At 33.8% G+C, this 27551-nt stretch overlaps 1 protein-coding gene across 5 annotated transcripts in view; it reads right to left on the reverse strand.

Annotated features, from left to right (window-relative positions):
- ERBB4 (erb-b2 receptor tyrosine kinase 4) overlaps nt 1-27551 on the reverse strand; it is a 916002-nt gene that overhangs the window by 243793 nt on the left and 644658 nt on the right. For all 5 annotated transcript variants that reach the window (XM_005882279.2, XM_005882277.2, XM_005882280.2 and 2 more), the window contains exons 6-13: nt 24990-25108; nt 22035-22176; nt 21050-21163; nt 19581-19707; nt 14637-14710; nt 13623-13713; nt 11580-11779; nt 1136-1268 (exon numbers count right to left, since the gene is read on the reverse strand). In XM_005882279.2, coding sequence (XP_005882341.1) covers nt 1136-1268; nt 11580-11779; nt 13623-13713; nt 14637-14710; nt 19581-19707; nt 21050-21163; nt 22035-22176; nt 24990-25108 — 1000 coding nt within the window. The remainder of the gene's footprint in view (nt 1-1135; nt 1269-11579; nt 11780-13622; nt 13714-14636; nt 14711-19580; nt 19708-21049; nt 21164-22034; nt 22177-24989; nt 25109-27551) is intronic.

A 27551-nucleotide genomic window follows, 5' to 3' on the forward strand; every position in this document is an offset into this window, starting at 1 on the left:
TCTTTTTCCTCTAAATTGTATGGACAGAATTGAATTTGGTCATCTTTCAAAGAAGAGACATATCATTATTAGCATGATTCAAAATAGTAGATTTGGGAGAGGTTTAGGGTAGAGGGGAACAATAGGGGAAAAAAAGGGAAACCACTGGTAATACCTCCAACAATAAGATAAACTAAAAAAATATATTACTATGTTTCAGACATTTTAATTTTTCTTTTATAAAATACAAAATTATAATGTTATTTGGGATCATGAAAACAGTTGCTAAAAATTGGACAATTCATGAGGCAGAAGAAGAAATTAAATAAAGAAATTCAAAACTGCAATTTTACAAAACTGTTGAAAGTATTCACTGTGAGAATATAAAAAAATTGACTCAGGGACAGTACTAAAAAATGTGTTATCACACTAATGAAGGATAACTATGATGCATGAAATGGCATGTTTATGATAAAGTGATTTTATGAGCATGTGAGATGTCATGCAGCAAGGTATATACTAGGTTTTATTATAGTAATAGAAGAAATGTAAAACATTTTATTTAAATTATTGCTTAGGTTATCTTTAGAAAGTGGCAGGACACTTAGAAAAACCTATTCAACTAGAAATTATGAAGGTAGTTTTTCTATAAGGCTAAGCAGTTGTCAGAGACATAGAAATGTGTGTCATTCCTAAAATAAAATAAAATAATAGACATGCAACCTAAATGGAAAACATAAATAAAAGTTATGTATAATTAAAGGTGAACATTAGTAGAAAGTATAAAAATAAAGACTATTGGGACATACAAAAGGAAAGATTGCTTATAACAATCCTTTTTTATAAGGAGAGTAGAAATATATTTTTCAATTTTACTTAAAGTAAATTTCAATAATTTGTTAATAATTATTTTGTTACATGTTTTTAAAATGTGAATAATATTCAATATATATTTGGACTTGATATTTCCAATAATATTATTTCCTCTTTAAATAATTATTCTATAAGTTGTCTACTTTATGCAACTAAAGTTCTCCTTAAAAATCTTGGCCTGTATACCCATACTGAAATTTTACAATATTCTTATCATTTTACAATCTGAATCAACCAGTACCTCAAAGGTCAAGAGGTAAAGGTGACATAGAAGATGTCTTACCCATCATAGAGGTTACAAGAGTCTATGCAGGTCCTGCCCCTGCTGAAGCGACGGCAGGACAGGCACTGGTCTGGCCCAGGTCCCCAACAGCCATCGCTTGAGCACAGATGGTTACACACCATTCCTTCAGCAGCTGAAATAAACACCAAAATCAAGAGGAAATAAACAGAAGCTTGTGTCACAACTTACAATTTTAATATAAATCTTCCAAAGTATAGCTATTTCTGAAGGAGTTTGTTTGAAAAAGATCTATGGCAGACCACTTTGGTGGCCTGTCTAGTCACCGTTATTCACACTATCCCCAAATTCTTCCATATTGCAGAGCTTAGTCACTGTGGTTGTATAACAACATTGTGTTTTTAATAAAAATGAACAAATGTCAGTTGTCTATATCATAACTCTAGGGAGAAGGTGTGATAGAAATTAACCTTCCATTAAAGGTAAGGAAAAAACCACATCTTTCTCAAGCCAACATTTTGTTCTACAATTACACCAATCTTTTGCCTTCAATTCCATATGACAGTTTCATGAAGATAACAAATGATACTTGTTATAAAACAAAAATAATATTAAAGGAGCAAATGAGCATGGCTGGTGTTGCTCAATGGTTGAGTGTTGACCCATGAACCAGGAGGTCACAGTTCAATTCCTGGTCAGGGCACATGCCTGGATTGCAGGCCCTATCCCCAGTAGGGGGCGTGCAGGAGGTAGCTGATCAATGATTTTCTCTCAGCATTGATATTTGTCTCTCTCCCTCTCCCTTTCTCTCTGAAATCAACAACAACAACAACAACAACAAATATATATATATACGAAAAGAAATAAGATACAAGTTTAAAGGTGTCCGCTGTAGTCTCAGTGTTTGGGTTTGCATTTCCCAAATGATTAAAGATGTTGAAACTCTTTTAATGTGCTTATTTGATATCCATATATCTTGTTTGGTGAAGTGTTAGGAATCTTATGTCCATTTTATATTGGAATGGTTGTTTTCTTACTATGGATATTGAGAGTTTGTTATTAAATTCTGTAAATATTTTCTCTCAAGTCCTAGCCTTGACTTTTCCTGCTTTAATACTGTCTTTCAGAAAGAACTTTTAACTTTGGTAAATCCAATATATCAATTTGTTCTTTTGTGAATTGTGCTCTGGGTATCATATCTAAGAAGTCTTTGTCTAACAGGATGTAATAAAGATTTGCTCTGATGTTTTCTTTTAGAATCTTTATGAGTTTTAATGTTACATTTATGTATACCAGCAGTTCTCAACCTGTGGGTCGCGACCCCTTTGGCGGTCGAATGACTCTTTCACAGGGGTCACCTAAGACCATCCTGCATATCAGATATTTACATTATGATTCATAACAGTAGCAACATTACAGTTATGAAGTAGCAACGAAAATAATTTTATGGTTGGGTCACAACATGAGGAACTGTATTTAAAGGGCCAGAATGTTGAGAACCACTGAACGATCCATTTTGAGTTATGTTTGTGTGTATGGTATTGTATTAGTCAGGGTTCTAAGAGAAACAGAGCATGATTCCAAAATACTGAATCAGCTTTGTATCCCTGAAATAAAACCCATTTGATTATGCTGTATATCAATTTTACATACTGTTGAGTGCTATTTGCTACTACTTTGTCAAGGATTTTTGCTTCCATATTCTTAAGAGATACAATGGTTCATACTTTACATTTTTTCAGGGGCGTGAGGCACTTTTTGTTCATATATGGGTGCTAATCTTCAACTCTATCACGCAAAGTAGGAATGCTTATTCATTTGACAAATGGGCAGAGGTTCAGAGAGACTAAACTGCTCAAGGCCACACGTGTCAGATTAGGGGTTGAAACCCAGTTCTGCCTGGGCTCTTCACTGCCCAGTGGGGATGAAAGCCCCGCTCCCCTCTCTGCCTTCTCTGACACCACCTTGTGGGGAGTTGGAGCGTTTCTTTGCAGCCTGGCAGAGGTGGGAAGCCTACACTCCTACTCTTTAGATGCTGAGGTGAAGTTGGGGCTGCAGATTTTTTCTGTGACGTTTGGCTGGAGCTGAAAAGTTATTGCCTAAAAGTTTTTTGTCTTGCTCCTCTGCACCTTTCCAGGCCCTTTGGAAGAGAAAACAGACTTTTGTTGGGGGCTTTTTTGGTCTGCACCTGTTCATGTTTCTGAGTTGTCAATGTCTATACCTCCAGATCTGGGATATATGAGACAACAATAAAATCTAGGGAACTCACATCTGTGTGCTTCTTGGATTTCAAGGTGCCAAACCTGTCTTCCTTCTTCTCTCTGCCTTCCAAAAAATTTTATGTTTCTTTTATATATATAATACTCATTGTTTTTAGTTGTAGTCAGCAAAAGGAGTAGAGAAAAGTATATCTACCTCATCTTCCCAGGAGCAGAAATGTAGTATATCTCTTTAAGTGACTGCAGTCTGTTTTAAAGTTATATTTTACTGCTTCATGCAAACTCTCAGAACATGAAAATAGGATACTTCCATTTCTCCATTCCTAACCTTTGAGCTATTGTCATACATTTTACTTTTCCAAATGCTATTCACTGCACATTCACAATTTTACACATTAGATTGTCTTTGGACATGATTTAAATAATAAGATAATTTTATATATGTATCCATGCAGTGCTCTTAATCCCATGTATAGAATCATATATTCATCTGGCATTGTTTCCTGCTGACTAACAACCTTGCTTTACTATTTCTAGGAGGGTGGTTTTCCTCTCTGTGCTGCTCTCTTCTCTCTGGCATTATCTGCAGACTTGAGCCTCCCTGGACTATCAGTGCCGCCTCCTCAACTCAAGGAGTCTTTGGGGTTCCACCTGGGTCTCTCCAGACTGTGCTATGGCTCAAAAATTCTCTCAAGGTAGTTAGCCAGGGCAAACACAAGGCTCGCCTCATTCGTTTCCTCTCTCTGCTTCATTATCTGATATCCACTCGCTTGCAATCTGTCATTTCATATATTTTGTCCATCTTTTGGTTGTTTCATTGAGGAACGGTAAATATAACCCCTTTTATTCCATCTGATAGAAGTAGACATCTGATATTTATTTCTAAAAATCCAAAATAAGATTACTTGCTGTTTCTTGCTTCTTGCATATAGACACAATTTTATATAGAATTTCTCCAAAATGCCCATAGCTTCTAAACATCCATAAACTTTATTGAAAATTATAGTTCCTTCTACTCTATTTTACCTTATTTTAATTTTTAACATTATAAATAACATAAAGTTGACTTTAAAAAATAACCTGAAAGAACAGAGATCAAATAGAGTGTTTTCCTGTGTATGTATTATTGTCCCTCTTCTCAAATATATTTTCCTTTTTTAGGTAACTCATCAGTTTGCAGACTTTGCTTAATTTAGGTACTCTCCATTTTTAAAGATGTATTAAATTTAAATAACATATATTATGGTTATTTTTCTCTTCTTATGTGGAGACACTTTAACCTGAAAGAACGGAGATCAAATAGAGTGTTTTCCTGTGTATGTATTATTGTCCCTCTTCTCAAATATATTTTCCTTTTTTAGGTAACTCATCAGTTTGCAGACTTTGCTTAATTTAGGTACTCTCCATTTTTAAAGATGTATTAAATTTAAATAACATATATTATGGTTATTTTTCTCTTCTTATGTGGAGACACTTCTTTTCAAATTTGAATGATTTGTTGTTCTACTTGGGAAATTCTGACAGTTTATCTCCTACATTGATTTTAAACTAATTGCAAGAGTTCTTTCCTTCTGACTCATTCAGTTCTCTCACCATGCAAAAGAAATGTCAGTAGAAATGGAATCTTAATATAGTTCTCATATCACTGATTCCCTTGGAGTATAAGTGACTTCCCACAGATTTGTGAAGATGTAAGAAGTAAGAAAGTTCAATCGAGCTGATGGAATATAAATGTATAAGAACAAAATCTATATAATAGCTTAAGAGTTAAAAAGAAGCAAAGATAAATGATATTAATGGATATAAAGTTATAATACCCATTTACCTATTTTTATAAACATTCAGCCATTTTAAGGTTATTTATGAACTATTTCATAGTCTGAAACATATAAGAATTTATATATAACTATCATATATACTTGCTTATGGAATAAACATGATTATCAGAGGAAGCCTTGAAGAGGGGGGAAAAAAACCACCCATAACAAATGAAACTTGTAAAGACAAGTAGAATATATTCAAAACCATGTTGCTCAGTGTTATGAATCTCTGGCTCTTCATATTAATCACCTTCATATTGGTATAGAAAACATAATCAATGCCTCACGTTCTTTGTTTACCTACTTGTCTAAGGCCATAAAATACATTTTAAGATTCTGCCTTCAGGCTGTTGATAAAGGTATCAGTACCTCTTTGTTATTGCCCATTTCCTGATATTCCATCAACTCCCTGATCTACTTATTTCTGCTTATTTATTATTTTTTGGGGGAAATGGACAAATGACTATTTTTGAAAGGAGGTAGGATAGTATAATATTGGGTTTTGGAACCTACAAATAGTCAACTTAATGTGAAGCCTGGTTATTTTTCATGTTCTTCTTTTAATTTATCTATATTTTGTAACACTTTTGGTAATAACCAAGTATTCCTTTGATAATAAGAACAATAATATAGAGACTTATTACAAAACAAAACAGAAAAAACACTATTTTTTTGTAGTTTGAAAACCTCTCACTCTTGTCCCTTCACCCTCTCTCTTCCAAAGCTGATAGGACTCTATAACAAGTGGAATTGTTTTGCCATATGGTAGTAATTTAAAACTTTTTGAGGATCCTCCATACTGTTTTCCACAGTTGCTGTACCAAAGTACACCCCTTTTCCCCGCATCTCACCAGCACTTTTCTCTTCTCTTTTGAAAATAGCCATTCTAACAAGTGTTAAGTGATATCTCACTGTGGTTTCAATTTGAATTTCCCTGGTGATTGGTGATGTTGAGCACATTTTCATACATTTGTTAATCATTTATTTGTCTTCTTTGGAGAAATGTTCATTCAAGTCCTCTGCCCATTTTTATTCATATTTGTTTGTTTGTTTGTTTTGTTTTATTTTGTTTTTGGTTATTGAGTTGTCTGAGTTCATTATATACTTTGGATATTAACACCTTATCAGATACATAATTTTCAAATATTTTATCCCATTCTGTAGGTTCCCTATTCACTTTGTTGACTGCTTTTTTTGCTTTGAAAAATGTTTTAGTTTGATATAGTTCCACTTGTTTATTTTTGCTTTGTTGCTTCTGTTTTTGGTATTGTATCCATAAAATCATTGCCAAGACCAATGTCAAGAGGCTTACCTTCTATGTTTTATTTTAGGAGTATTATGGTTTATGTCTTACATTTAAGTCCTTAATCCATTTTGAGTTAATTTTTCCAGCTTTCAGAGGCCACTTTGGCATTCCTCTGCTTGTAGATACATCATTCCAACCTCTGTTTCCATGGTCACATCACCGTCTCCTTTATTAAAATCAAATATCCCTTTTTCTCCTTCCTATAAGGTCACATGTGATTACATTTAGGGCCCACCCAGATAGTCCAGATTAATTTTCCAATCTTAAAATACACAGCTTGATTACATATGCAAAGTCCCTTTGCCATATAAAGTAGCATTCACAGATACTGAGGATTAGGATGTGGTCATCCTTGGGGTGGGTATTATAAAATTCTATTGCAATAAGCACTTTATGTAGACATATATAAGTGGGAATGTCATTATGGGTCTTTGGAAAATTTCCTACAATAGGTCCTTTTTGAGAGAACAAAGATGTCATTATGGGTCTTTGGAAAATGTTGGAATAAGTTAAAGCCATAAAATTTAGGAAAAGGTAGGAGTGGAAGAATAAGACATACCCATTCACCATTCTGAATAGGTGAAACAGGTGTTACTAAAAGTTTGTTCACCCTTAAGTGCTCTAGGTACTATATCTCTGACTTGAGTAGGACCTGGGGAGAAAATTCTGGTAGAGGGATATATGACAGGCAGCTGTGACAGCAGTGATAAAATATTGAAAAGTCCTTGAATATTCTTAGAACACTGAGCACATTATAAAGTACTTCTCAGAAGGCACATTAACTTTAAAAAAGTAAAATAAGTTCATAAGTGTGTTGTTAAAGTTCTGAAGTAAATAAAATATAATAGTAAAATATATATTGTACTATAATTAGTCAATGTGTAAATAAGCATTGAATATCCCTTTTATTGTCTTGAATTCATTAGATTAGTAAAAGGATAAAACAGAACACTATTGATAAAATGCTTTTTTGGTCCATTCTTTCTTTTTGTCTTCCAAAACTGTTATTAAATATACAGTGTTAAGTCGGCTAACTGAAAATTTCCTACAATAGGTCCTTTTTGAGAGAACAAATCCTCAAAAGATTAAATGAATTACCAGAACAACGTGTTTTTAAAATATATTTCTGACTACAGAATAAAAAGAATAATGAGGGGTGTTATAAAATACAATAGAGTTTCTAAATGGATTTTCCTCAGACACCTGCCTCAGAAAGATCTGGCATTAAAAATGCAGAACCCTAGGTCCCCCCGATCTATATTAGTTTTCACTGTTATACCACTGTCTGTATTAGTTTATCAGGTCTGGTATAACAAAATGCCACAAAATGATAGCCTAAAACGAAAGAAATTTACTCTATCACAATCCTACCACAGTTGTATCACAATTTATTCCATCACAGTTCTGCTTCAAAATCAAGGTGTTGGTTGGCTGGATCTTTACTGGGGGCGTTCCTAGTTTCCGGTGTTTGCTGGCATTCCTTGGTTTTCCTGACTTATGGCTGCATAACTCCATTCTTTGACCCTGTCTTCATTGGTTGTCTTCCCGTTATGTGTGTATGTCTTTACCTGATGTTCTCTTCTGTGTGCCTGTCTGTCTCTGTCTCTCTTTTCCTATTCTCACAAATTTAGTGGATTAAGGGCTCATTCTAATCTAGAATAAGCTTATCTACATTTTAATCACATCTACAAAAAACCTCTCTCTACATAAGATCACATTCATGGTGCCAGGAGTTAAAACTTCAACACACACACACACACACACACACACACACACACACACACACACACACACACATATTAATCCTCACCCAAGGATATTTTTCCATTGATTTTTAGAGAGAGTGGAAGCAAGAGAGAAAGACAGAAAGAACTATAGATGTGAGAGAAACACATCGATTGGCTGCCTCCTGCATGAGCCCTGATCAGGACCCAGGCAGGGGAGGAGGTACATGCCCTTGACCAGAATCTAACCCGGGACCCTTTGGTCCTCAGGCCGACACTTTATCCATTGAGCCAAACTGGCTAGGGTTCAACACATTTGTGTGTGTGTGTGTGTGTGTGTGTGTGTGTGTGTGTGTGTGTGTGTGTGTTGGGGGTTGGCGACATAATACATACCACAATACTATCCAAACAACAATCATTGAAAATTGAAGACCAGACTTAAAAGTTTTTGCTTTAAAATATATCAAATTCTGATCTACTGGCAAGTTATTAAAATGTTGCCCTTTGTGATAAAAACTGAAGCCTGCAGTAATCCTGGCTGTTACTGCTGAGAGGCCCTCCATTCTTTCAGAGTTTCCAGGTTACAAATTGAAGGGGTGTCATTTCTAAATTTGTAACTGCTTATTAACCTTTTGATAAGAACACAGAGATCATTTTGCAGGATTGTAATTAAACATTATGCTGTTTCAAATACAGTAAGAAAATCTTGAGGTTTTTTTTGTTGTTGTTTTTTTACAAAGAATAGTGTATTAATGTATTACATTGGTAATAAAAAAATCTTAAAAGTACAGTTAAGATTTTCTATCTTCTGGTTACTTAGAGGAATAGTGACTTTACCATATCCTAAGTTATGCACTTTATGATTCATACTGAGCTATGGTTTACCAAAAGGTGTGGCAAATGCAGAAGGTTCAGTTATTAGTAATTAACTAGAGTTTTACAATTCCTTTTTACTAATTGCATGTTAAGTGAGGTAGATTTTTCTACTATCAAACTTGGGGAATATCAAAATCAGAGATAAATATAGAACTGTATATTTCTTTGATAATCTTTGTGCAAAAAGTATATTCTACATCAGCAAATATGTGTATACTGAACCAGTATACTAAATTCATATTGTGTAGATTTTTTATAAATCACTAAGTCTGTTACTTAACAAAGCCAATCTTAAAATGTTTAAATTACAAGAGAAAAGGAAAAACATTTTGAGGAATCAAGCATATACCTATTCATTGTTTAAGCTCTTAGGAGATCATTTTAAAATCCCTTAATATCTAGGCTCCTATTCATTACTCTTATTCCTTCCATGTCTACCACTGGTTGAGTGAATGTGGGATAAAAAGATTAAGAATTAGAAAAAAGAAAAGCAAACTTTCTGTCAAGAATCAAATGTATAAAACTAAGGATATAATCTAGGCTAAATTAAAGGACACATCTCATCCAATGTAAACATACATATTTTGGTATATAATAAAATTTTGTACTTCTTGAGTCTATGTGGAATAGAAGAATGTGTAAGAACTTAAGTTCACTCACAATAGGAATCTCATGTTACAATAGATCTCTTTTCTCTGGAAAATATTTTTCAGGATCCAAAACAGCTAAAATGTGAGTTCCTCACAAATTATAGTTTACAGTTTATGAAAATTGGTAACCTGAGCTGCCTTAAACCCTTTATAAAACAAGGTGGAGTATTAGTAAATAAATTATTTTACTGACTACTTTACTTAGTAAGCTTAAATTATATTTGCTTTCTTAAGAGTTTATATTTTCTTAAAAATGTCCTATGTTATCAATTCACATATATCAAAAATAAATTTAAACATATGTGTTTATACCCTTGTAATTGTTCCAATGGATTAAATAAATAAAAAGGCATCCTGATAGCAAAATATTTCTTAGGGGATGTGACTTTTTAACAAGACTAATTCATCATAACCACAATTAGAATATGTTTTTATGAATAAATAATTTAAATTCTAAGTATTTTATTTGATATTTATCATAAGCAAGTCAGACAAATGGAACTCTTAGGATGTAAAAGATAGTAGTACTCAGTAGAAAATCAGGAAAGTATAACACAGAAATGGTCTAGTTATGTACCCATGAAAACATCATCAACTTCTGTATAACAAAGAAATGATGGAGTGGATCAATAAACATCAAAATAAGTGAGAAAAAAGATAGTGAACAAGAAATGCACTTATGAAATGAACTTTTTTCTTGAATAGCATTTCACACTTTTCAGAAGAAAACATCTTCATTTTTTCCACCACTCCCAAATGGGAAATACTCTGTTATCCTATGTTATCAAATTCACTGAAAGTGAACAGAAAATTCAATGGGGTGAATTTCCACAAACTGATTGGATCCAAAGAATTACCCAGATGTTTATTAAACATTTAGGTTTCAAGTCCCACGTACACCTATTGAATTTAAATCTCCACAGGTGGATGCTTATAATTAAGATTTGCACATACATAATCTATATATATAAAAGGATAATATGCAAATCAACTGGACGGCAGAATAAACAGTCGGCTATGACACACATTGACCACTGACCCTAATGGGGAACTGGGAACTGGGGGTGGGTGGCGGTGGACACGGGTGGTGTCAGGGCCCTGATTGCCCTGCCTGTTGCCCCACACACAGAGGGCACAGAGGGCGACCCTCAGCTCATAATATGTAAATCAACTGGACGGCGGAACGATCAGTTGGCTATGACACACACTGCCCACTGACCCCAATGGGGAACTGGGAACTGGGGGTGGGTGGCAGTGGACGTGGGTGGTGTCAGGGCCCTGATTGCCCCGCTTGTTGCCCCACACACAGAGGACACAGAGGGCGACCCTCAGCTGCGGCGGGGGGAGGGGGCGGGGCTGGCTGCCAGCAGCCTGGAAGATCGGCTCTGATCACAGGCCAGGCCTAGGGACCCTACCCGTGCACAAATTTCATGTGCCAGCCTTCTAGTATACTATAAATCAAGTCACTTATTCTGATTATTCTATACCAACCATTCTTAAGGGTTGAGAAAAAGAAGTCTAGTATTCTGACCCACTGTAATTTTAACTGTTTGGTCAAATATAGAATGGGAGAAAATGTTTAAAGCTTCTATTGTTTTAAAAATAAATATTTTTATTGACTTTAGAGAGAAAGAGAGAGAGAGAGAGAGAGAGAGAGAGAGAGAAACATCGGTGATGAGAGAGAATCATTGATTGGCTACCTCCTGCATGCTCCCCACTAGGGATGAGAGAGAATCATTGATCGGCTACCTCCTGCATGCTCCCCAACTCAGCATGTGCCCTGACCGGGAATCATATTGTGACCTCCTGGTTCGTAGGTTGATGCTCAACCACTGAACAACACTGGCTGGGCTAAAACTTCTATGTTTTAATGTCTGAGTAATGTACTTACTACAGTTTTCAGCCTTCCTATTGTCCCGAATCACTATTCTTTGGTTGATGGTGCTGAAGAGCGTCGTCCAGTTGATGGTGTGATAGTAGCACAGGTTGCTGTTGTCAGTAATATAGATGTTTCCTGCACTGATTTCCTTCAGGGACTGGAACTGCAGGGAAGTGATGCCTTGTTGCTTGAGGATAAGCAAGGAGAGGCCACTAAAGAGAGGGGAGAGGGAACATGGAACGATAATAAATATTTTCTGGCCAGGACATTCATTTCTAAAGTAAAATATCAGGTGTCACATCTTACTCCAAAAGAAGATAAACAGACCACAGAGAGAGAGACTGAGTCAATAAATCTGTGCTCAGAATATTAATCTTTACATGCTATATACTGGAGGCTTTAACAGTAATACCCAAAAGAAACATGTTCACTTTTAGAAGTATGAATATTAATGATATCTCTCTCTTAGTGTACTTATTTACCACTGATGTATCTGCTCACTGCCTTCTCTCCTGCCCTCATATCTTCAGTTCCTCAAGGATGAAATCCTGTGTTTAGACTAAATAATTAAATAAATGTATGTGGAATGACTTGCATATACCCTAAATAAGATATTAATTGTATTCTATTTAATAGATGCAGAATGCTTTCCAAGAATAAATATTGCAGAGAATGTCTTTGATATTAGGCTTTAATTTATTTAGGAACAAAAGAATAATTGTACTAGCTGAAGAATGTATAAGTAAAGGTAGGAGATATAAAAATTTACAGAGACGAATGAAATTAAACTTTAATTTTACAAAATATTCAGAAGGCTTGGACAACTAGGGAAAGAATCTCTAAATGTTAAGTAACAACTACATGGTAGAAACAATCATGTCAAGGAAATTGTTTTTATTTCAATATAGTCCACATTTTGTAATTAAGTTCCTTTTGCATTCTCTGAAGAATAACTGTGTTTCCCACATTTCAACTAATGGACATGAGTTTACATTTTGGAGATCTAAACTGTCCCCTTTTATTTTACTTCTAAATCTAAAAATAGTTTGCTGACATATATATCAGCAAAATATGCATGTGTGTGTGTGTACTCAACTGAGCTATAATTCATTATCTCAAATCCTGGCTCCCACTATAAATACTTTGATTTGTGGATTATAATATGAGTATAATGATGCCTTGATATACTTATAATATTCAGTAGATAGTAAAATTTGTTGCATATAACACTTGACTAAGTTATATCTCTGAACTCTCCTTTTATATTAATACTTCCCCATTTACCTTTTAAAACCTCTTATAAATATACCTGTTTTAATAGCAAAATTCAATGAATTTTCTGTGAAATGCCATTATATAATATTTGATGACAATATTGATTTTAGGCAGCATTTAGATTTAAGTAATAAACATTAAATTAAAATATCCTTATGTAAATCAGCTTTTAACTCTTCATAAACAATAGTTTCATAAAGATAAAAATCTGAAATAAAATAAAAGCAGTGGCTTAGTAAATATTAACTCTACTTTTATTATATGAATAAAACTATTGACATTAGAACAGCATCCTTTTGAGCCTTGATCATTCTGTTTATTACAACTAGCACTGCACTCAGGAAGGTGGACTAATTCGTGAAACATCAGCTCTATGATGCTTGGTTCAAATGAAAGCACCAGAGGCAAAACAAGAACTTCCCGTATGGCACTTGTATCCCCTACATCTGAGCCATTTCTAAGTCATCCAACTCTCTCTTTTAATTATAATAAATATGATAAAAAGAATTAATTTTATGCTTCATATCATGCATTCCATACCTGCAAAACATTACTATTACTTTAATGATAGGTGGTTGGAAAATCCAGCTGTGTATTCTGTATACTTTAAGCACAACTGGGGTATTTTTTTGTTGTTGTTGAACTCACATTGGAATTAAAAGAAGAAACCCAATATTTCTAGAATCAGTAAATTCATGATCCTAATAGTTTTGATATAATATACACATGATGCTACTCTTGAAATCTGGGAGACCTGCATCTTTGAACATATAAACCTACCTATAGAGTACTCTTCCACCAATGGTCACCAGGTTAGAAAAAACACTGAAGTCAGTCATGTTTGGGGGCCATGACTGTATGTTCAAGAAACCTATAAAAGAAGAGGACAGTTGAAAAATTCATTACATCATTGTCTGAGCAATAGTGTTTAACAGTGATTATTCTTGAAATATGATAAAAATGTGTTGAAAGATAAGAAAAAGAAAATGAATATTCCTACTTTTGAACCATTTTATCTCATATTTCTGCTTCCAAAATGGAGTGTCTTAGCCAAAGTTTCATGGCTCCAAAACTCCAAAGAATATCAAAGGAGGGGGACAAAGAGGGAGGAATGGGGCACATCTGTAATACTGTCAATAACATTAATGATAATAATAACAATGAGCACCAAAAATCTATATTTCTCAGACATATAGAATCATATAATTGTAGATGTTAATCTACATAAATCTTAATTTAATGTATTCCTCTAAAAGCAAAAATATTTAGACTAACTAGATAAAGAAAAAAAATCAATTTCAATTTCTCTGAAATCCTTTACCACTATATCTCTACACTTACTAGTAGACCTCAGTTGCCCATCTTGCATTCTAAGACATAGACATATATACTTACCCTCCTCATTTGACTTTATACTCTTTAATAACAAATCATGTTTAATTCATTTCTATAAACCCATATCATCTACTATAACAGCACCAAATGTATTACATGCTCTATAAACATGTGCTACATGAATGATATGCATTGCCCACACTAAATAGTACTTCTTGTGAAAAGGTAAAAAAAATGCTTTCAAAGATCAATTGGCACTTGCAAAAAACAGTAACATCAAAATTTCAAGGATATTTTACTCTTTAAATTCCATGGGCTTTCAAAATGTGCATACATGCTAAGGAGTAGAGACTTGAATTTACTTTGAAATTGAGTTTCTGGTTCCAATATTATATAATATTTTCAAGAAATTGTTAAAATTCACATGGTTACTAACACTATTGCACTTGACAAAATTACCTGTTATCTCTCGAACTGTCCGAAATACATTCAGTTTCTCTGGGTCTATAGCTTCAATCGCATTGTAAGGGTCCCTAGAAAACCCGGGAGAGAAGCAATCAGATTCAAAATTAAATAAAGGAATAACAATATAAAAATGTGACATTCTTTTATTCAAGTTGAATTGTCATTATCAAGAGGAAGGGTAACAATGTCTGTCCAGATTTTTCTGCCTTGGATATGGAGGAAAATTTAAAGTTGTTTTGAGGACCACTTTGATGACAGAGAATATGAGTTTATCAAAGGCAAGTCTAGATAAAGAAATGATTCAGTTTGATTATACAGAAGAAACCTCCAAATACAGCAAATCCATTTAATAATAACCATGCTTTATATTTTGCTTTAAATGTTTATTCTTAACTGGGAAAATAAAATCTGCAAATAAATTATGTTATAGTAAGGACATTGCCATCCAGGCTCCTCGAAGCACTCAAAATTGTGAATAACACTTGTGATTTCTTACGAAGCATAAAAACAAACACATGAAGTCACCTTTTTTGCTGTATCTCCACATTTACCTCTTAGTGAGTTTTCTAATATTTATAACATTATATAAAAGTTACTCTTCATATGAATTATTTAGAGCAATTTTGTTACTAACTGATATTTATATTCATTTTTATAACCGACCTATTTGCTTCCATCTATATAAATCATACTAACATTTAAAAACACAATTTACAACAAATTTGATAATATTCAAAAGGTGTTATAAATTTGAAGATCTAATGCATACACATATTTTTGTAAAAAAATGTTTTTGATAAATATATATACAGAGAGAGATGCCCTGTCTTTTCAAAAATGAACATAAATATCTTTTAAAATTAAATGTTTAATAGGGTGTTTTTTTTTCAGAGGTTTTCAACTTAAGAACATTTTTTGGTATAATATACTGATCACATGAAATAATTGCACACTTGAAAATTAAGCCAAACATAAACATAATAATACCAAACATTTCTCAGTAATTCAAGGAATATTTTCAATGTTTAAGGAATACATAGTCTTTTTGAAAATGTTTGATTCCTTTAAAATTATTCTGTACTATCCTGAGCAAGTAGAGACCTAATATTAATACATACTCTTCAGAGAAAAATTGAATTCTCTTCATTGGCCACTTCTCCAAGAGAGATCAAACCTTCTAAGAACAATGAACTTAGGCTTTTTTAGAAGCATATTCACCTGTAGCAATCAATTTAGTTTTATTCTTGCTGTGAACATCTGCCAATTTTTTGCACTTTATACATATATAAAAACAATCTTTATTTGGTTTTTTTATATTGTTTCTTTTTTATTTTTAATTAAATATATTGGGGTGACATTGGTTAATAAAATTATATAGGTGCAAATGTACAATTCTATGTTATATCACCTGTATATTGCACTGTATTGCCCACCACCCAAAGTCAGATCTTCTTCTGTCACCATATATTTGACCCCCTTGACCTTTTACTACTCCCACCACTTCTCTTCCCTCTGGTAACCACCATACTGTTGTTTGTGTCTAAGTTAGGACATCTGTTGTTTTATCAATATTTAGGAGCCTTCTTTTGTGTCCAGAGAATAAACACTAGGATATGGTAGTCCACTGGATGTGATTTAACAGGGTTATCAATCCAGGTGCTCCATAGTCCCCTGAAAAATTGGCATATGGCCTGTTTGGGGGGAAATTGAGCGCGAATCTACTGGCATTTTTTTTTTTATCTTAGAGCCTCTTATAGACTCTATTAGTTCCAGAAACCATGATATATGGAACTACCTTTAGTGTAACTCTCTCAACTTGATTCATTGGCATATTCTTCTACACTGTGAACATCCCATATTGTCAAAGGGAAAAAAATTGCTTGATTAAATGACTGTTTCAAACTAAGAAGTACGGTCCATTTACTGTACAACTAGTTTAAATGGAGAGTTAGGGAGAGCTTGGAGAAACACTATAAATGAGTTTCCCTATAATTTACACATAAACAATGAATATTTTCCTCAATGTGACATGAAGAGCCTTCAAAAGTTTCAAGTCTAAATTAAATGTTCTGGCAAACTTGCTCTATTTATAACTGAAGATGCATAGAATGAATGACTATGCTTTGTATGAATAGGAAGCAAAAATAAAAAAAATAAGTTCACTATGTGGTAAAATTCATGTTGTTATCCTATTTTATGGACAAAGACTTTTGTATGCAGAATAAATGTCAGCACTACAGTAGCAGAATGAACTTTCAACATTTGATTTTTGATGAAAAGCAGTGTCTAGAACAGCTCTGGTCATACAATAAAATATTCTGACTTTATTGAGAAACACTCAAAACCCAGGGCAAGCACACAATAATGGGGTCACTTCAGTCCTATATTAAGAACAGGTCCAGGTTGTGGGGAATTAAGTGAATTCTGGACTGTTCACATGAAGCCCAATGGACCATAGAAATTTTATTTACTTATTTTAGAGATTCAGGACTCTCATAAAATAAGGTGACAGAATCCCACTTACCAACTTCAGAATACCTGTAGGGAGTTTCATTCTACAGACACTTGAAATCCATAGAACTATACAATCAAGAAATTTACTAGCTAAATTCAGAACCGTGAGTAAGAACATTCCATGCGCTCTGTCACCATTGTTGGTGATCCAATATAAAGCTCAGGATAAAGACAGAGCAACATATTTTCTCAATCCCATCACCATCTATTTCTTCATTCAGCCAATTATCACATGTTCATTGTCTTTCAACATTGCAGTCTGTCATCTGAATACTTGCTTGCCAGTGTCTCATTGTGACACAGCATGGACATGTTTATCTGGTGAGCATTTCGTTGCTTCAAGCACATGCACATAAACCATGTCAAACATGACAAGATTGAAGGGGGATTATTCCCATGGATAACCCTAAACACTGCGTTTTGCCTGTGGTTCCCATTCTAAATAAGGAAACAAGAGTACCTAGTCTATCTCTGGCAATGGCACTATTGTTCTAGAAACTAAACATGTTCTCTTATTTCGTCTTTAAATAGATCCAGAGACATAGAAGCATGGAACAGACTGTCTAATCTCAGAGAAAAGGTAGAGGTGGGTGGGAAACGATTAACCAAAGAATTTATATGCATATATGTATAACCCATGGACACGGACAATAGAGTGGTGAAAGCCTGGGGTGGGGGGATGGGTGTGGCCTAGAATGGGGAAGAAAAGGGGTTATTTGTAATACTTTCAACAATAAAGATAAATTTAAAAAATAAATAAATTACAACTGAAGAATTAAAATCACTTAAATATATATATACATATACTAGTATATGGTGGAAGCTTTCTTATCTATGACTTTTATTTCAGAATTGAAAAGGAAGTATTAAAATGCTGAATATATAAGAGATGGATATTGGTCTGATTGGGATGAAAACCACTTGTGTAATGAAATTAATGTGTCTGTTTTAAAATTTTTACCCATACTGATGGACTTCAGGCCAATCATTTATTATATCCAGGTGAAATCAGACACTATGAATCAAGTGGCTTATGTCTTATTTCTCATAAGATACTGTTAACATGATATGCTCTGTCATTCATGGTGATATTTGGTATTCAGTATAGTTAAAATATGAATATGTTGTTTTACTAAGTGTCACATATGCATTAAATTATATGGAAGCACCTAAATATCAACACAGGTCTCCTACCAATGGCCACGGAGGCAATGATAGCAATGAAAAATGGATACAAAGAGCCAGTGGGGACTATAGTGAATTTGATTGAATGTGTCCCATCTTAAAATGGCTAGTACTGCCTAGCTTGAAGAGAGTGTTGCTATGTAAAAATGTGGGCTAAGAATAGCCAAGTAAATACATTTTTAAAAAGAACTTAGAAATCTTGACCTTTAAAGAAAATACTACATGGGCCAATATATCATACCTGGGGTAGAAAGTATAAACATATTATTAGAGTATCTGGCATAGACCCATATTCAAAGCTACATTCTAAAGGGAAAAATGCTTATGTAATAAGACCTAGAGTGATTTATTTAAATAGAAAAAAATATACTATTCTGTTCTATTTCTCTTGTTGTTTCTATTAGGACATATTTATTCTAAATGCGTTCAATTATGTTCCTTCTAGAAATGATATGATACATGTTTAGAGTAAGATTTTGAACTGAAATATGGGAGTGATACTTTTTATCTGTAGCTTGTAGCACTAATATTTAGGGTTTAGGTAGTAATGTAGACAAATAGATAAAATATAAAGTAAAAATATTGACATTTTTATCGCAATTGAAAGACTACAAACTGGGTTGTTTTCCTAGTTAAAACCAGCAGGTGGTTCTGTAATGAAGGAGCCTAGAAAATGTTATGATTTTTACTGCTAAAATGAAATTCATTTTATAGATTTCTTAGAGCTGTACTAACTTTCCAGTCTTAGAAAAAAGAAAAATACACGTAAAGACAAAGAGATGTTCTGAAAGCTCAGGACAATTTTAATTTTCTGATTTGATTTTTGTGAGATACTTTTTGTAAAAAGAAATATTAACTTACATTGCTTTAAACTATTTTTCAAAGAAATTTGAATGGAGTTTCCCACTTTACCCATTGATATTGTTTCCCTAATCATATCTGAAGATATGCCAAGCTTGCTGAAATCCAAGGATGTAATGAGAATGTCCTGCAAATACATCTTAGCTTGTATATAAATTTATATTCTTAAATCTAACCAGTCACTAATCTCATAATCTGATGCATCCCAAACGTTGGTTTACTGTCACTGCTGGTGAAGCCTGCCATCCGATTTTGTTGGAGAAGAGCATTAACACAGGTAGGACTCTCCTGGGTCAAAAGATCAAACAGACAAAGCAAAAGACTCTTAAGCTTAGTCTACACTTACAAAATAATTTTCTGCAAACATTTAATACTAACCCATGAATACCAGTGACAAGGAAGATCAAATTCCCATTGATTTTGGTGCAGTTTATGAACTTGTCGATGTTGCTGGAATCCACAGTCTGTGCGGACATCAGTGATCCCGTGCCGATGCCGTCACACGCTGGAGAAACAGGAGTCACATTTGGGAAATTTGAGAAATCTTTTCAGTCAATAAATCATTGCCTTTTCATTATAAAATAACAGCATGTTTTCATTATAAAATAAAAATATTTACCATAAGAAATACATTGCTTTCTAATAAATAAAATAATAATCTATTCATGCAACATTTACTACTTGGCCCGCTTATAAATATTATCCTGGTATTATCGTCTAGTGACCATGACTTATAAGAATTATATTTTATATCAAGACCCCGTATATATGCATAACAGATACAAAACTAAAACAAAACTTTCCACAATAAGTATTTCCTCTTACTATATAAAATCACCTCATTTCTAATCCATCCTAAAATATTTCTTTAAAATACTTTGTAAATGCTGGTCACTTAAATAATTTCATAGCCTAATGATAGTCTACAATCTGCAGTTTTAAAAACACTGGTCCAATTAAGAATACATATTAAACAGAGTACGAATGATGTGATTGAGTTAAATTAAGTATTACCTGTGCCTTCTGAAGGCTGTACTTAAAAAAAAGAAAGAAAGAAAGAAAGAAAGAAAGAAAGAAAGAAAGAAAGAAAGAAAGAAAGAAAAAGAAAGAAAGAAGAAAACAACACAAAACAGGTGTGTGTTTGTGGGGGTGAGGGGGGAGAGAAGGAGAGAATGTAGTCTAATAAGTCTTAAGTTTGTCCTTTTAAGACTTTAAGGCATTCCTGTTACTTTGAAAACCTCAAAAACATTAGAAAATTTTGAACTGCACGTTTGCCCTGCTTAACTTAAGTTTCATTCTGGTGTGGGATTTGAAAATCATAGCTGGGAGGTATTTCTTTCTCCACTAAAATTATAGAAGATAAATTATATGTGTTTATTGAACACTTATGGTAAACATCTTTGCTATTTTATATATTTTGTCTTTCAAAATACTTTTTAAGACCTAGAGAGTAAATGTCAATTGCATTTCTCTTTGTGCCCCATTTATGCTTAGCAGATCATTTTGCATACATTGGCAAGCAACTAATATGTGTTCATGATGCTAAAATAATAGTGTGCACACTTGTTTTGCTCCTAATTTCTAAGATTTGCTGCTTATAGAATAAAATGCAACTTTTTTTTCTGAATCCTATCAAACTTAACTCAGTTTTATCTGCACCATTTTAGCATATATCATTCAAAATCAGTAATAGACACTGTTACAATAGTAGATACTTCGGGAACTGTTCAAAGTTATGGAAGAGTGTGGGGGGGGGGGAGGTTTGGTTGTGGGAGTGGTGTGCTGTGAGAGGCCCCATTAATATGTAAATGAAAATTTTGTTGTAGGCGCCCTCAGCGATCACTCACCTTTTGGGCAAATATCAGTGCAAGGTTTGCACATTTTAATCCCATTTTCCTCCACTTCCATCTTGGAACTAGGGCAGGCACGCACACAAGAACTGGAGTCGACCACAAAGTTATCTGATAAAAAAGGTAAAATTAGCAATAATGTTGATGTTCTGCAAACAAGTTTACAAGGAGCTATTTTAGGGTGTGAAAAGAATTAGCATTTTTTGATCATATAAATGTCTATTTCCCTAAAACACCTGTTTAAATATCTCAACCTGAAATAGCATCCAGGACCACCCACATTCGAATCCGAGGCCCGCATGTATTAGCAACACCCAGTACTTGCTTGACTGAGCTCCACAGCCCGAAAGGCCCTAAAATAGAGCAAATTTCCTTTATAGACTTAGAAAACTACATGACATTTAGTTTGTGTTTTTCAACAGTTCCACTTCATTTCAGGTCATCATGCAAGTCTGAAGTCGAAAATACTTCAAGTCACAGGAAGCACAAACAAAGCTGAAGTTCAAGTGCCTTGGATCAAGAGAGTGCACTTCACATCCAGGAAGAAACGTTTAAAATGTGTTCGATCTCTTGATGGAGTGCCACAGAAACTGTCCCGTAGCTGGATAGGATGAAACAAACTGAAATCTACAAGGGCACGACTTAAGAAAGGTATACAAAATAAACCAAGAGGATCTAATGGCCTGAAACATGGGTAAACTGTTTAGGGGTCCAGGGATATGGAAAGCAATGCTGTATAGTGAAAATAATGAGTTTGGAAGTCAATGAGACTGCACTCTAACCTCAAACATACCACTTCTTTTCTGAGACTTTGGACCGATCACTTTTATTTAAATTTCTTTATCTTTGAAATGGTAGCAATAGTCCCCATACCCAAGCAATTCATGATATGACAAATTTTAAGTTACAATAAATTTACACGAAATTATTTTGTTTTTAAATAATGATGTAGTTGATTTGGCTATTCTTATCCTCTACTTACGAGGGCATTTCTTGACACAAAATGCTCCGTATGTGTACTTTGCATTGAAGTTATGCTCCAGTTGAAAGGTGGTTGGATTGTAGACAAAAGTTTGGGGACACTGAGTCACACAAGCTCCACTGTCATTGAAATTCATGCAGGCCTGCAACATAGCAAGTATTAACTTTATTTAAAAATAATCTTAATGATACTTATTAAAGGAACAGTTTTTAGAGACATTTGTCTACTTTACTAAGTATATATCGGTTTCATGAAAACTGTAAATTTTGATAATTTCATAGTCATTAGTGCTCAATTTTAAGTTCAAATTTGCTTAGGACTTCTACAATTCTACAAAACTGTTTTTCTAATGTCAGTAAATATAGTTTATCTATAGTTTATTGATGTTCAAATTGTTTAGCATCTATCCACTACTTTGTAGATTTACATTTAAATTATTAAAATTAGCTAATAGTGAAAAATTATTAAGCTCACACTGATTCAAAGGGTTTATGTTGAGTCTTAGAGTTTAGCACTAATAACTAAATCCCCAGTTCTACAGGTGATTTAGTTATTAGTGCTAGACTCTTTTTTAAAAATATTTTTATTGATTTCAGAGAGGAAGAGTGAGATAGAAACATCAATGATGAGAGAGAATCATTAACTGGCTGCCTCCTGCATTTCCCCGACTGGGGATCGAGCCTGCAACCCAGGCATGTGCTCTTGGCCTGGGACCCTCAGACCACAGTCTGACTCTCTATCCACTGAGCCAAACCAGTTAGGGCCAGCTTAGACTATTCTTAAAGCTAGTGTTTGGAGAGTTCAGTGCCTTAAGTGATATTCATTTTCACTGTGTAGTGAGAAAACACGTGATAGCTAATTACACTGAACTCAAAGGAAGGCTCTCGCCGGTGACTGGTCAAAGACTAAATGGAGGGGTATTTAATGCCAAATTAAATAATATGATTCTATTTCCTGCATGATCTTTTTCACAATGCCACACAACTTGGTACAAGCTACCAATTCAAGTAAAACAATTAATTTCCACTGGCATATATTTATATTAAAGTCTCAATTTGTTAAATTGTTCAAATGCCTTTAAGAATAATTAAAAATAAATTTACTACCCGAAAGTGAGGTATTTATTATAAAAATGGAATATAATGACATAAAAACATGTGATTAACAAAGAGTGGATGAACTAAATCTCTTAATTAAAATGTATTAAACCTTCTTAGGAATAATTTAGGCCTTGCAAAGCAGGCTAATGTGAACTCAAATAGTATTTTACAGTCATCATAAATTGTATGTATGATTATTAATAAGCACTAATTTATTCTGTTTCCTCAAAACATTTTCTTCATCAATTGTTGTTTTCGCAAGCACTTTATCATCAACATGACAATTCCCTGATGATGGTCTACTAGATGCATAATCAGAACAAGAATCACTGATGATACGTTATTCACTAAGCTGACACTTTCCAGGAAGAATCTATTAAAAACCAATCTAGAAAACTCAGTATGTTTTAATTTATGGCTATAAAACTTCATGTTTCCTCATAATTGCTTTACTAACATACTTTATGAGATGTTGTGCACAGATTGCTTAGCAACAAAGGAACATAAGCCAGAGGAACCCGACAAACACAACAACATCGCTTACACCCAGGCCTTGGTCTGGCATTCCTGAGCATTCTGTAGGCAATGCCAAAGTGGAATCATGGGACCATTCCATAAAATAATGCAATAAAAATCCCAAAGCTCTCTTGGCACTCTGCTTCTCATGGCAATATGACCATGAACAAAACAGAGTGAAAGCTATGCCTATTGGTGTTTTGTTGTCGTTAATGTTTTGGAATTGTGAACCCAAAGCTGGTTTAGCATCCTCCAGATCTCGTTTCTAGCCCATGTCTGGAGACAAGCAAATGAAAAGGGTCTCAAGCCAAGACCTGCAGAAGAGCTGCTCTAAATTTTTAACATTTTAATATTCTCTTCTTCCTCCTGACTCACTACTGCAATACATACTCTTGTTCACTGTAGAATCAGGGTAGACAAGTTAAAAATTTTTTTTTGACATTAAAAAAAATTCACAAGTGACCATATCATAAGAGCTGTAGTTTCTACCAGGTATTTTTGCTTATTTTTCAGAATTAAGTGCCAATTTGAAAAAAAAATTACTCAATTCTAAATATGTGTGTGTGTGTGTGTGTGTGTGTGTGTGTGTGTGTGTGTGTGTGTTCTCTGAATATTTGAGAAGGGGTAACAAGAAAATAAATTCCTGTGTTTATTTTTAACAACAAAAACAATTTATGAGTTAGCTTAAAGTGCTCTGTGTGTGTATGAAATTGCATTAACTATAGCTCACAGAATTGCTTGTCTGTATTCAAAAGAACAGAAAGAACTATATCAGAGCTATCAAAATATAATCAAAAGTGTCCCCAACAAGTGGTAAATGTTAATTTTAAGAATGTAAAAGTATCCTCTTCTAAAATAAAAATCACACAGATTAGCATGCAAATTGCTTCAAGTGTGTATTTGTAAATCTCATAAATTTTGAATAATATCCATTTGTAAACAACATAAACTAAAAATGCTTAAATTGGTAAACGTATCTTAAATTCATATTTAAAAAATAAAATCCAAGTGCCCCCACTCAGAAACTCAATGATACAACAACATAAAGAGGTAATCACTGTAAATTTTGGAAAGATCCTATTAGTTTTTAAAAGATGTTTCAATATGCTCTCATTCAATTCTCTAATAAATCTCACTGGTAATATAAATTGCAACAGAAAGACATAACAAACAATCCTAGTTCATCAATTGCCACCCAGTGAATGCATGGCTTAACGGAAGGTAGAGAATCTCCCTTAATCCTAAAGTGGTTAAATTAGATCTTTTTCAATAAGGTGTTAATGATTCAATGTGCCGGAGTCAAACCCAGAAGTGAGGGAAGAAGAGCACCCAGACTTACAAAGCAGTCGGTGTCCTTAGGCCCTGAGCAGCCCCCAGCACACTCTCGATGACAGCAGTCACTGACATAGGGTCCGTAGCACCTGCCATCACATTGTTCTGCACACACCGTCCTTGTCACTGCAGAAGACAGATATGAAGCCTGGTCAAATTAGCCACCAAGAGAAGCTTCTAAGGTGACTTGGAGTGAGTAGCTGGGAAAAGCTGGCCTCTAGAATATCACTTGACCCACCATTGACTCAATTCAGCAAATGCATGCTGAATGAAGTCTGCAACAGATCAAAATTACTGTACAAAAATCTTCAAACACATAAATTAATTTATAGATTCTTTGTTTCTCGTGCAAATACTATTGTGCTTTACTAAAATCATACAATTTAACAGGAGAGAATCGAGTTCAAAATAACTGAATGAGGCACTCTAGTAGGTTAGGAAAGATGGAATCAATTCACACTGGGCATAGATAGGTCCTATAGCAGGTGTCCCCAGAAATAACCCTAAGGTTTTTATTGGTCAGTGCAAAAAGAAAAATATAAATCTTTACATGATTCACATTATATCTTACATGATTCATATCAGATAGACAGATGGACATATAGATGAAATGAGAGAGGGAGAGAGAGAGGGGGAGAGAGAACTAAGTAGTAGTAGCACAACTCTTTCTATTCCTGAGATATCAGTGAAATGTCTACTGAGAATCTTCAAAAAGTGGAACCCATGTAAGGAACAGAGCAACTTTCTCGAAGGAAGGGAAGGAGGGGAAGAAGGAAGAAGGTAAAAAAGAAAAATGGGAGTGAGGGATATGGGAGGAAGAAGACACATTCACACTAAATACAACAAAAACTTCCACCGGTCTTTTCTTATAACACCCTTTAATACAAGCTGGCAGAATCCTATAGGTACACTTTAGTAGAATCAACGCTATAGACTGGGCTTCAACATTATGGTATTGAGTAAAATAATTCTGCTTATCTCACTTAGTAAAGATATATTTTAAAGTATTTTGGAGAACTAAATTTTATAGGATATGTATAGCATGTCACTTCTTGGTTTCTGTATTTCCACTTCAGCCTTGTGTCTTCCTACCTCTTTGACTAGTTATTCAAAGCTTCCTTCACTGCTTCAATAGCAAAGCACAACTCCTTAAACATTAGTATTCCTCAGAATTGGTCATGGTTGATCTTGGCAATTTTCTTGGGCTATGGGCTCATGCCTGAATGAAATCATTCATCTTTTACTTTGCATTCTACCTATAGGGAGATTACTTTCAGATTCAGATCTGAATTCTCTATTGAGCTACAGCATGCATCTCTCTCTTTTATTTCTCTTCCTCTCTTCATCACTCCCCTCTGTCCTTTCCTTCTTTCTAGCATTTTTGTTATAGCATCAATCATCATCTAATATATTTTATAACTCATTTGTTTTCTAGTGTATTCTAATGTCTACTTGGCATTCACGTACTTTTTATTTATATTTCATATACATTACACACGTACATTACTTCTACATTATATATGAAATATACCCAAATAAATCATATTCACACATTATACATACATTAATGTTCCTACATTTTATCCAAGTGGTATATTTACTTAGATGCCCTAATTTATAAACCATACCATATAAAAAACACTTATATTTCATATTATATTTAAATAACAGATTTAAATATAATTCCTCTTTCTTATTAAAAAAAAAAAGACTTTTTTGATGTACCAAGAGCTACTAATTAAAACAGCAGATAAATGTTAAGTAACCAAATTACTAGATTTAAAATAAGTGTTATCACAGGATAGTCTGTTAATTTGATTTTAGTGGAAAGAAATTGCTCAGCTGGAAAATAACATGAAGTGAGTCAGCAATCATATCCTATATTTTAATCCAAGTCATGTACATTGAAGTGTTAATCTTTATTTTCAACTCTATAGTGATTAAAGGTAACTTTACAAAATGTCTTTCTCTTTATTTATATACTTTGCTTGATCTCTCCCACAAAATGAGAAAATTAGTGTAGATAATATTTATAAAGATAATTAACCATAAACTTATTTTAATTTATTTATTAAATGTTTATATTAAGATCATTATATTGAATACATTAATTATGAAAATAATATGCTATGATTATAATCTAAGAGTACAATCTTATTTTCTATAATAATATTATACTGTGGAAGTTTTAAAATATGTGTTTTAAATAATTACATCATATGTGTTGAGTCAACTTTAAATTTTTCAAAACAGCTATTTATTTTATATAGTAGTCATATATCTCATATTTTTTAGGACACTTTGATCTTAGATATGCCAGTCCATTTGAGGGACATGCAAAGAAATATCTCTCTAAGTCATTACTTTTATTTTTTTTTTATTTAAGCTATTAAAAGATAATTAAATTACAGGATTTGCTTCAAAACCCATCTAGCATTGATTTTAAAAATAAAAAGTGAGCCAAACCGGTTTGGCTCAGTGGATAGAGCATCGGCCTGTGGACTGAAGGGTCCCGGGTTCAATTCTGGTCAAGGGCATGTACTTTGGTTGTGGGCACATCCCCAGTGGG

Source organism: Myotis brandtii, unplaced genomic scaffold, assembly GCF_000412655.1.
Source record: "Myotis brandtii unplaced genomic scaffold, ASM41265v1 scaffold702, whole genome shotgun sequence".
In the NCBI taxonomy this organism is placed as follows: Eukaryota; Metazoa; Chordata; class Mammalia; order Chiroptera; family Vespertilionidae; genus Myotis; species Myotis brandtii.